Source organism: Diplotaxodon limnothrissa, linkage group LG12 (assembly GCF_057381915.1).
Source record: "Diplotaxodon limnothrissa isolate DT_005_m linkage group LG12, D_limnothrissa_male_GT1.1, whole genome shotgun sequence".
Lineage (NCBI taxonomy): Eukaryota > Metazoa > Chordata > Actinopteri > Cichliformes > Cichlidae > Diplotaxodon > Diplotaxodon limnothrissa.
The window spans coordinates 22,163,121-22,175,336 of NC_140607.1; the positions used below are offsets into that span (position 1 = coordinate 22,163,121).

The following is a 12,216-nucleotide window of genomic DNA, read 5'->3' on the forward strand; positions in this document are numbered from 1 at the left end:
TATGTATGTACATTTACACAAGTTAATCAAGTGGGTTTTCCTTGACTGACCCATGTCTTCAGACTCATTTTCAGTGTTTTAACATATTTACTTGTATTTACTGGGATTTATTTGTTTCGGATGAATGTCTATTTCACTACATAAATCATGAACAAATGTGTAGGCAAACGGCTAAATATTTTTTAACGTGAGAGTACAAAAAGGCCTTAAAACACAAAAGTTACTAGTGATAAACTGGTCATTTTTGGCAGCACAGTGGTGTGCACTGTTGCCTCACAGTGAGAAGCTCCAGGGTGTCAATCCCCCTGCAGACTGGAGGCTTTCTATGTGGAGAATGCATATTTTCCCCAGCTGGGCATATTTGATCACTATTGTTAAATAATCTGCTCTTGTTCTTTGTGCCACCCACTGACAGTGAATGACTGTTAATGAAGATGGCTCCATGGTGTAGTAATTAGACTCCGATTCAAGACTAAGACAGAAACTCTCAGGCTGTCCCAAGCTCAGATAAATTAGATTCCATTAAGAAGGCATGAGGTGTAAAATCCGGGCCAAATTGAACCTCCAGAGCCATCTGCTGTGGTTCAGTTCTAAGTACCAGAACTACTGCTGTCCTATTTTGATCTAATTTATACTTGTATGCTACAATGTTAAATGATAAAAGCATCCTCAGTTCAAGTCCGAGAAAAAATATTTTCTTTCCATTTCTAAACTCGCATGAGATTCAGAGCAGAGTAGGTCCCTGACACGCAGGTTTAGCATTTTCTGTAATCTGGTCAGTGTAACTGTTCTCTGCAATAGTCTTTTAAGCCAGTTGGCCATATGGTGGCCCAGCTTGAGCAAGACACAGGTGGCTCTGATCACAGTGAATCCATCATAGCACTCTTTTTTTTTTTTCCTTTTCCCATAAAATACCAAGTTTGTGATGTTAATGAAAGCTAAACTGATGCACGTTTAAAAGTGTATTAATCTCATCCTTGTTCTATGACAGGGCCTTTTATTTCAAGTGGCTGAATTTGTGCGGCACGGTGCATTGATGCACGGTGACTTTGTTAGTCTTGTGCACGTTCAGCACAGTACCATCACGTAAAGAGAACGAGATATTTTTAAAGGTGAGCTATGATGTCACTTGAGGCCCTCATAGTTTTATGAGACATTTCATTTTCAAACTGATAAATCAAGGTTAGTCCCAGCAACGGTTCTGAACCTTTTTTTGAGTGATGTTTGAAATGTATAGCATATGAAAAAAATCAAAGTGAGGAAGTTTAATTCTGTTTGTGTAGAGGCGAAGGCATGGTTAGAAATGGTGATGAGTTCAACTGCAATTGTGTGTAACTTATCAGTCACCACCTGGTGGCAGTATATAACTGCCCTATGTGGGTATTAATTCCATGCCATACACAGACTTTTGACCCAGGAGCCCAGACTGAGTGGATCACTGTTACAGGAACATATCAAATAAATCCTCTTATGAAAATCAAAATATTCAGACTGAGTGTGCTGGTGAAAACCACTGACAAGGGTCACATTGACCGTTTTGTTACAATGCATTATTTTACTGGCAGACACTCGGTCTTTATCAGTATATCAACCTGACATGCTTCACATGGCAGCGGCATGCTGTTCCTCAAAAGTTCAAAGTGCCCTGTGACACTGAAAAAACAGCTCGGCTTGTGTAACGTGACAAAGTATCAAGGTGATGAAAGGGCCCCTAAATGTCCCTGATCCCAGTCTGTGGGATATACTGGAACAAGCCTAATTCACGGAAGCTCTTCTGCCAGCTTTCTGCTTCCAGAGGTCCTACATCCATATACAGCTGGTTCAGGCCTGTTTGAGCAGCACAGAGAGTGGGGCCTTCATGAAGCTGGTTTTAATACTGAGGCAGATCAATGTACACAGTTCATACGTGTGATGCTACACGAGTGTGTCTAAATGTGAGGTGATCAAACCTAAAAAAAACAAACACTTTTTTGTTTTTGCAGATTATTTGAGTCATTTTTGCCTGATAAGTACACAGAAAACTGGTGGTGACAACATTCACAGATGGACCTTCAAAGTTTTAGCTATACTGCTCTCTGTCTCCACCCTACATTCATTGTCTCAAGTGAATGTAGAGAGTGTGTGTGAACACCCAGAGGAGCCTATATAACCCTGGAATGTGTTGGACAAAGGAAAGGGTGAAGAGATGAGGAGAATGATGGTTATATGGGAGGATAAAATTCAGGACAGCGAGGAGAGAAAGTTGGTGAATGGCAGGTGCTATTGTGGCCTAAGTGCAGGAGCCTAAAACAACAAGGTCAAAGGTCAAAGTGAAGTTGCCTCAGCTCCCTGGATGTCCGCCCAGAGAGATACCAATACGTAATAGGCCAAGGAGCCATGGGAAATAACCAAAGGGACATAAAGGTACGTGAAGGAAAGTAAAGAGCAAAAAACAGAACATTTGGAGAGAAAAGGAAAGCAAACCAATGACAGAATGTGGAGACATTAGAAAGCAATTTGGATGCATTTACATGACTAGCTCACATCTGATAACATGCCTGTGCTGATGGAAGAAAAATCATGTGGGATGTTTCCCTGTAGAAGTGATGGGCTCAATGCTGAATGAACAAATTAGCTGTGTCCTTGTTGAATGAAGCTTGTTGGCTGCGGTTTCCTGTTGAGGCCTTCTATTGTACTGTATCGTGGAGTCCCCCCCCCCCCCCGAAGTTGTGTTTGGCTTCAAACACGCGATTCACCCTGTTATTCCACTGAAGAGGCACAGGAATGCACACAGGAATGCCCCTCGGAGTGTTTGTTGACACTCGTGTGACCGCTCCGCTCTCAGATGTCGACAAAGACGTTTTGTTGGGATTCACTCGGTTCTCTCCCTGGAGAAGACTCTGGGAGCTGTGAAGCTGTCACGCAGGATATCGCGACAGCTAAGACCTGAATGGAAACCAGGGGGCCCCATTGCTCAAGGCTGTCTCGTGACCTGGGTGCTCAATTTTGATGCCCAGATCAATTTCTGCTGTATCTTGTCTCCTCTTCTTTTCTCACCCTGCTGAATGGAGTGCGATCAGTGGATCTGCCTTTTTAACTCGCTTTCGTCTCTATCTGAGCGTGCCGTGAGATGGTCTTGTCCTCCCGCTTGTTGTAAGACGTGGCAGCGGGGTCCATTCAGCAATAAAATTGGCTGTAATTAGTGCAATTATGCTGATTTTTACTTGTGTACCACTCAGAACAGAGTTTTCAGTGCGAACAGAGACGTCGCCAGGAAACTGCTGCAAAACAAAAACCCATCAATCAACAAGGACCTTGAATGAAAGTCTCAATTCTGAACACATTCCACAATGACAGCGTTCACTCGGCTTTGACCTGGGCTGTGATCTGGGGGGCCATGACATCTAGAGCTTCACTGATATAGAAGAAAATGTGCATTAAACCAGTATTGGAGGAAGGCACATAATCCCGACATACAGCAAAGCGGCAGTCGAGCATCCAAAGATGTAGCCGAAGGCAAACCCAACTCAAGCGAACTAACCTAAGATATTTTCGAAACAATCCGCACGGCAAATCATTAATCGTGACGTAAAGAATCATCAAACTGACAAAACTAAAAGAGGGATTAGGTGTCTTCTGTAAATAAGAAGAATATTTTCTTTCTGGATAAATAATATTTACACATCTGTGGTTGTTTCTCATTGGATGATGGCTGAGGTGAAGGTCATAGTTTGCTCAACTTTACGTTGGCATGTCTGTGTCAATATTGGCCAGAGAGACTGACAAAGCATGCATTCAAAAGCAGATTTCAAGGTGCGGGAAAAACGAGCTGCATCCAAAGTATAATGAGCCATCTTGTTAGCTGGTGAACTTTTCAGGGTGAAAAGTAAGGGAAAAACACCACAGCTTTTGAAATGTGATACGCGGGCAAACATATAAAAATCTGTCAGTCAGGGAAAGCTTGCGAAACGGTCGATCGTTAGAAAACAGCACTCCCATCGGAGTCACCAGATGTAAAGTGCACACTCCTGTGTGTTTTTTATAAATTAATTTGCAGAATATCAAAAGTGTAGATTGTCATATCAGGTCCAGTGAAGAATCTCAACATGTTTCTTTCTACCTTTAAAAGTTTGTCTGTGTTTTTTGGGGGGATTAACAACCACATGAATCCCAAAATCAAGAAAACAGACATAACAGGTAATCTGCTGATAATACTAATCACTTTTGGGGTCAGTTCTGTATCATTATCATCCCCAGCACTGTCACAGGGACTCCAGAAACTCAAATGTTTCAAGTTCAAATGTATTTATTTGAACAGATTTAAAAGAGGATCTGACCTGCTTTCAAACAGTCAGTCATAGCCATTCATCCACTACTCTTATAAAATATAAATAAATATATAGATATCAAGAAATGAGGTGCGGCTCAAGACATTTGCAAAGTACTGTACACATATATATTCAAACTATTAGCTTTAAATTCCTATACTTGCAAAAAGTGTATATTATTCATACTCTAAGTGAGCAATTTTAGCCATTTCCCATATCTCCAATATTGATATTTTAAAATATTGGATCCAGTTATGTTGGCTGCCTATTTAAACTGTTCTTTAGCAAATACATTTAAACCTATGCCTACTTTAAGCAGCACACTTCCTAATTACTTAGAAAATATATCCATATAGGTCTATATTTATATATTATATTAACAGTATATACATCAAAAACATTTTGTAAGATACTTGTTTTTTGATAAAATATTTAACAATTAATAATATTTTAAATAATGGATCCATATTTTTTTTGCCTTTCTGCCCCTAAAACATTCGTTTTAGATAACTGTTACCTTTTCTGCTCAAAGCTGCTCAGGCTACCTTAGTTAAATAAGGTTCTTCTGGGTTTTTTAACTACTAATTTGTCTACTTAACCCCCAGGCTACTGCAGTAATACCCCCCGGGGTACTTGCTCCACCAGTTAGGAAAATGGAAAATTACCCTAAGGTACACATCAGCGGATATGTTCACTCTTTGCAGTCACAGTGTCTTTTGTCAGTCAATTGATGAAAAAATCAAAAGTAATTAAAAATAAAGTTCGATTTCTATAATTTCCACTCGACTTTGAGATAATTAATTCTTAATTTTGAGAGGGTATTGAGTAAGGGTGAGGGGGCTCTTGGAGGAATCCCTTGGAGCCCCCGGTTTGACCCTTCCCTGCGGCTGATCTGCGTCTGGCAGACAGGCGGGCAGCGGCGGCGGATCCAAGCCGAGTGTCTTTAAGACCCAGCGGAGCTCGGCAGGGAAACCCCGCGGCTTGAGTTGTTTCTACTCTCCAGAGTGTCAGCTAGTTATTTGTGGGGAGGCGCTGTAGCCATTTCGCCACATGAAAGCCCGATGAGCTGAACGAGCAACATCCGAGTTGTTCGTGGAGAAGCAGAAATCAGCTTTGAGGAGCTCTGCGCGCACACACGTACGCGAACTTTGCGCGCAGAAGACGCACAGCGCTCACACACTCACACTTCCTCTCTATCCACCGTGGAAAAAGAGAGAGAGAGAAAGAGAGAGAGGGGGGGGGGGAATAGAGAGAAGACGCACGAAACTTCCAACTCTCCCATGTGAAAAAGAGAGGTTTGAAGATAAGGTGTATTTTTCCCCCTCGGACCTCCTTTCCTTCCCCATTCCTCTCTCTCTCTTTCTCTCTCTCTCTCAGTTCTTTTGCCGGGATATTTGTGTTTCTATGAGAGCCTCTCTCGGCGAGAAGAGAAGTTTGGTTGTTTGCCTGGTCGGCTGAGGAGGAGGAGGAGGAGAAGAGTCTGTTTAAAAGATGGTCCACAACGCCGCTTGGAGAAGAGGCTTGCTATGCGTCCTGGCGCTCTACCTCGGCTTTGCGTCCCCGCCGTGCAAAGCTCGGATTTACACCAACCATTGGGCAGTCAGGATAGCCGGGGGACCCGAGGTGGCTGACCGGATAGCGGAAAAATACGGCTATAGAAACATGGGACAGGTATGTGTCTTACTGCTTATTGATCCGGTCAAAGTTGCCTCTAATTTGTGTCTCTCTGTGTTTTCGTCAACTCTTAAAATTGGGCTTAATATGCCTCTTCCAAGGCGGCAAAGTTGCGCGATTAAACCTCAAAGTCTGAAGTCCAAACCTGAGCCAACTCGGGTTCTTTTAACTCTGAAACAGACCAGGGAAGGTGAAGCTTTAAGGAACAAAGAAAGTAGACCAGCTGCAGGATGGCACAACAGGTGCCTCTTCACGGTGTTTCCACTGAAGTCTCATGTGCTTGGTCGTTTTGCCACCCCAGTGACGGCTAGCGGTGCTGTTTGGTTTATGAGCTTGGAAGTGACTTCTCTCTCTCTCTCTCTGTGTAAGATTTCACTCAAAAGTCCCTGGTGTGTGAGCCAAACACCATTTTATATAGTAGTAAACGGGGCTGCTCAAGCTGTTTTTGTTGTCTTTTTCTCTTTAATTCCCCATACTGTACATAATTCCACTGTTCAAGGCCCTCCAGTATCGATTAGATCAGCCGCATCAGGCCAAAAGCAGGTGCCATTGCTTAACATGGTGTAAACTAACTCCTGGATCCATCTGGTGAAGAACATACACGCACAGACACTGGCTTCAGATGTGCCTCCTTTCTTTTTATGTTTTGTCATTTTATTGGTAAACACCAGATGAGGAATTTATCTGTTAACTTGGTCCAAATGTGGTTTTAGGAAATGTTTTAAAATTATTATTTTTTTAGCATAGTACTTGTTTTGTTTTAACAAAAGAGAGAAGACACACAAATGTGGACCTCACACATACGACTGAACTACGTGGGCAGTTCAAGCCTGCACTTGTCAGCGGTCGACATGAAGACAGCATGGAACAGAGGGGGCATTCTGACAGGTTGTTGTGGGGTAGTCCAGTCAACAGCTATTGAACCTCCACCCCTCCACCTTATCCAGCCTGCCCACCCACTATACACCCTAGAGAGTAGGCCTTAATGGCCTCGTTTATCCCCTCTCTTTGACGGGAACTAATGTGTGGACCCCCCTCTTTCTATACCACCCCCATAGGAATTTTCCTGTGGAGTGGAGTGGTGGAGTGTTGCTTCCAACCCCCACCATTCGCCCTAATTTCCATCTCAATACAGGAAGGCTCACTGGACTTTGACACCTCATAGACAAGTTTTTACTTCACTTCCTGGTTTGGGGGTCAGCCGAAAGCCGCTCCCATGGGAGCGATAGCAACACACTTTTGGTTGCCTAATGTGAACTCTGACACCCAACTAGTCATCCTGATATCAGTGCAGCACTCATGTATGTGCACGAAGAACTTAAGCTGCCAAGCGTTTGTAAATCAAAAAAAAACTTGCTGGGGCTAGTAATGAAATAATTCTGGGAATAGCCACTAAATGAGATGGAGTTTAAATTTGTGAGGGGGGGGAAAAAAGATGAATGGATAGAAAACAGTGTGGCGGACAATATGGTCTTCTTCACAGGGTTGGAAAGAAGAGCACAGACAAAGATAACCACACACTGGGAGATGGGAGAAGGAGGGAGTGAAAGAAAGGACAATAGATGGACGGATGGATGAAAAGAGTTGGCATGGAGAGAGGGAGCACCTCGTTGGGGAATTCTGGGTAATCCTCTTAACTATGGAGCCCCCTTCCCAGACTAAGACACTGGCTAAATCAGCTGACAAGGCCTCAGACGTGGATCTCTGTTAAAATTGGTGTTTTTGTTTTTTTTTTGAGGAGATGAGAGAGCCCGTGAAAGCCACTGGTCGTAATCTAGAGACACACATGTGCAGGAAGTGTGTGCATCATGACATCAACGACATGTTACATATTTTGTGCAGTTTGTAGTATTTGTTAAAGGCATCAGGCCAATGAGCATTGTTACTCTAGAGGTAACTAAACAAGTGCAATGTCTAGAGTAACACCTTTGTTTTTGACAACGCTAATAATCCAAACACATGAAACGATCAGTTTTCCATTGAAAAAATGATTCATTTGATTATTGAGCATTGTCCTCGATTTGTTTGAGAGGCCGTGATAAAGCTGCAGTGTTTGCACCGTGAAGCAAGTACCGCAGTGTCTCAGCCTGTGTGTTTTGTCCTGAAGTCTTTGTCCTGTTATGAGACATTAGTCTTACAGGTATGAAACATTAAGGTCCAAAGGGAAAACGCGCATCACCTTTTGGCATTTCTTGGTACTATTGGTCATGAAATATAGATGATATGGAGATTTATTGCTTCTAGTGAAAAAGGTCTGGAGAAGTAAGACATCATGAATCACTGATGAAGTGTTTTTTCTGCAGGACTGAGATGTGTAATTCCCAACAGTTAAGTAGAAGTTGTGATTCACTCTTGAATTATTCCGATAAAATTTCAGTCTACCGTAATGTGCCTGCCCATATGATCACACAGTCATATCTTGAGCAACAAGGGAAGCCATATTTGTAGGCTTAACTGTTTTTCAAGTTAAGATTGAAAACGCACGCTGAAGGTTAGATGTTATACTGAAAGTCATGGATTTATTGGCACTTTCTTGCCTCTCATTTTATCCATCTCTACTTTGGAGTGTGTGTCGGTACATGAGCCGAAAGCTGATCTGATGGGCTCTGTGGCAGTGGAAGGATCAGTGACATAGCACAGGACTCTTGGTAGCCATGACAGTTTGATCATCTGAAGGACTGTTTGGTCTTTATCAATTATTAAAACTAATCACCGACCAGCAGCTTTCCGTCTAACATTGTCTGTCTGTGGATCCTCTGTCACTCAAAATCTTTGTGTGTGTGTCTATCTGTACATTTGTCTGGCCTCTCTGTGTTTGTCTGTTTTCACTTTACTTGTCTGCCCCTCGCTGCCCCTCCTTTTTTTCTTTTTCTTTTTAAAGTTCACAGCCTTTTGTCCTTTATCTGATTGATTTAAGAGCCTAAATGTGGTTTCTGTATAATATCTGGGAAAAAACAAATATTAAGAGAGAAAAATGTCATTATAATTCAAAAACATGACCTTTTTTAGAAAAATGTTTTGAAATACTTAAAGCTATGGTGGTTCTCAGCCTTTTTAATGATGACAGGCCCATATTCTTTCTGCAGCACTGCAACAATCGTGCAGCCATAAAGAGTTATAAAGATCTATTTTAAACAACAATGATTAAGAGCCCTGAAATAATGACGGTGGCTCACTGATACATCCTTTCCACAAGTTCCACTTGTTTTAGAAAACAAACAAAAACGAAACTAACTGTTAGCGGTGCCGCAAAGCGCTGGGTCCAAAGCTTGAACCTCTCATGTCAGTAGCTATAAGAACAGCTACGACAAGAAGTTCACAGATGACTTGCAGATACTATCCAACTTGGTTTTCCTCTTGTAGACATAACTCCCAACTTCTGTTACTTCCGCCGCTGCTAACGTTCAAACCAACCATTGTGCGCTGGTTCTCTGACAATATAGTCTTGCTCTCAGCAGGGAATAAATCAGCAGTGAGAAGATGGCGAGACCTGCGCCTTGACTTTAGAAAACTGTGAGCAGCATTAAAAATGAAGCTCACTTTTTAGGAGACTATAGCAGAGAAAGGCATAGTGGTGATGAATAGTCTGTTTGTGTGTTTTGCAGATTGGGGATCTCAGAGACCACTATCACTTCTTCCATAGTCGGACTATTAAGAGGTCGACGTTGTCCAGCCGTGGTCGCCATAGTTTCATTTCCATGGAGCCTAAGGTAAGTCTGTTGTGCTGTTTATGAAAGATTGAGCATCAATGTTTCTTTTGTGCTGAAATGATACTGTAGGTAGTTTTTATATGATCTTAATTCAAGTTCCTTTTCCTGGATAACGTGTGGTGTTCAAATCTGTACAAAGTTCACTCACTTGTGATGGAGATGACTGATTATCATCAGGTGACTCAACTGAACAAACTCCATCCGCTGATGAAGATCATGAGGTTCTGTTTGCAGTTCTGGAAAAAGCAAGTGGACCTTGAGTTAAGATGTTTTTAACTGATAAGTTAAATATTAACTTTTAGCATACACTGAGGACCTTTTGCCAGAATTGAACATGTTTTCAGTAGATTTTTCATACACCTCTTACAAGGGCTGTCATCTTACTCTGCAGTGGTTCATCCTGCGAACAGCCAAGTGAATAATGATGAAATCTGCCTACTACTGCTTTTAGTTTGAATTTGATGAGGTTAAAGGAGATAAAAGAAGATTAAAAATATAATTTTCCTTGAAATAAACTTGTCAACAGTGTTGACAATGGTTGATTCACCGTACTCCAGTACTGGGCTGGACCCCCTGTTTCCTTCAGAATTACCTTAATTGTTCATGGCACAGTTTCAATGAGGTGCTGGAACCATTCTTCACAGATTTCGGTCCATGTGAACATGATAGCACGGTTGGTGTAGATCGGTCTACTGCACATCCATGATGTGAATCTCCTGTTCTACCACATCCCAAAGGTTCTCCACTAAACTGAGATCCGGTAGATTACTCAAGAAAGTAGTTTGAGATGATCAGAGATTTGTGACATTGTGAGCAAGAGTGGTAGGATGTGGAGTACTTATGTGGAACAATCATAGTTGAACCGAGGAAGGGGCCGTAAGAGTACATCTTTCACCATTTTACGATGGTGTGATTGTACTTCTCTGTGAATAGTGCTCATAGCCTTTGAATATCAACGATTATAAAACTGAGTTCACATCTCACTGTTAGGCAGTCGTGTTGGGGGAAGCCTGCAGTGAGCTGAAGAAGTTACTTGTATAAGCGATGAAACATTTCTTCCACTGAAAACTCGGCTTCCAGATGAACAAAAGCAACTTTCTGGGATTTCCTAACCTGGATTATTGAGCATGCCTCAACATATTCAGCAGGTCACCTAAATTGTAACTGGATGCAGTGAGTTGTGAGTTAAGGTGTATCTAATAAAGTGTCCAGTGTGTGTGTGTGTGTGTGTGTGTGTGTGTGTGTGTGTGTGTGTGTGTGTGTGTGTGTGTGTGTGTGTGTGTGTGTGTGTGTGTGTGTGTGTGTGTGTGTGTGTGTGTGTGTGTGTGTGTGTACATATAGCCACCTACTTGTCAGAGACCAGGGCCCTATTTCAGGAAGCCGGTTTAGTGCAAACTCTGAGTAAGTATACCCTGAGTTAACGAAAACTCTGGGTTTTCGGTTTCACAAAGCGAGTTTAGATTAATTCTGAGTGAGTTACTATGACGACACACTCCGTGAAGCTAACCTGCCCCCTAGCAGGTTTACTTCAACTAACCCTGACCTTCTCCGCCTCTTTGTCAGAAACCTGACTGTAGGAAGTGTCAGACATGGCGTGCTCCTTCCTTGAAGAGCCAGTAGATGTTGAAGCCCAAATTCTCCGCAGAGCTCTCCGCCGGGAGAGAGTGATTAGAGCGCGTTTGGACATTTTATCATTTCCTGATGATTTTCTGTGTGAACGTTACCGTTTTTCAGCACAATCTATAATTCATTTGAATAACATCCTCAGGCCTAATATTGCTCATGTGACACATCGCGGACATCCTCTCAGTTCTCTACATATTATTTGTATTGCACTTCGGTTTTTTGCAAACGGGAGCTTTCTGTATAATATTGGTGACGCTGAGCACGTTTCCAAGGCTACCGTCTGTCGGGCAGTCAGGAATGTTACAGTTGCACTGAAACGTCTCCTGTACTCGTTTGTGTTCCCCGGTCATAGACCCACAAGATTTATCAAAGAGGGATGCCACAAAATTGCAGGTATCAGGATGAACGAAACTTAATTCATGATGTGGTGATATTTGAACTACTACTTAAATTTTACATTTATTTTCACGGTTCCCAGGCGTGATTGGCTGTATAGATGGCACTCACATTCCAATCATTGCTCCTTCAGTAAATGAAGGAGACTATGTGAACAGGAAGTCTTTCCACAGCATTAATGTACAGGTACATAGTTCCCTGTAGCATTTCAAACTAACAAATTATTTCATTATAGTAATGGATGCTAATTTGTGTTCTCTGCACTGTGAAGATCATATGTGATGCTGCCAACATTATCACAAATGTGGAAGCCAACTGCTCAGCCTTTGTGAGTGGTGGTGGTGGAGGACCCCCACCTGTTTTTCGGGCCTCCGCTTTTTTTTCTGTTGGCTATAACGGGTCACATTTGAGCATACCGAGTAAGCAAATATGTACTTGTAATGTGCTCAGATAATTTCAATAAGTGCTTACAGAGGGGAAATTAATGTAGCCTCTAACTGCAA

At 42.3% G+C, this 12,216-nt stretch overlaps 1 protein-coding gene across 3 annotated transcripts in view; it reads left to right on the plus strand.

Annotated features, from left to right (window-relative positions):
* The first annotated feature begins 5,285 nt into the window (after positions 1-5,285).
* pcsk5b (proprotein convertase subtilisin/kexin type 5b) overlaps positions 5,286-12,216 on the plus strand; it is an 87,772-nt gene continuing 80,841 nt past the window's right edge. For 2 of the 3 annotated variants that reach the window (XM_085367344.1, XM_085367343.1), the window contains exons 1-2: positions 5,286-5,978; positions 9,587-9,691. In XM_085367344.1, coding sequence (XP_085223470.1) covers positions 5,799-5,978; positions 9,587-9,691 — 285 coding nt within the window. In that variant the 5' untranslated portion in view covers positions 5,286-5,798. The remainder of the gene's footprint in view (positions 5,979-9,586; positions 9,692-12,216) is intronic. The other variant, XM_085367345.1, reaches the window with a different exon arrangement.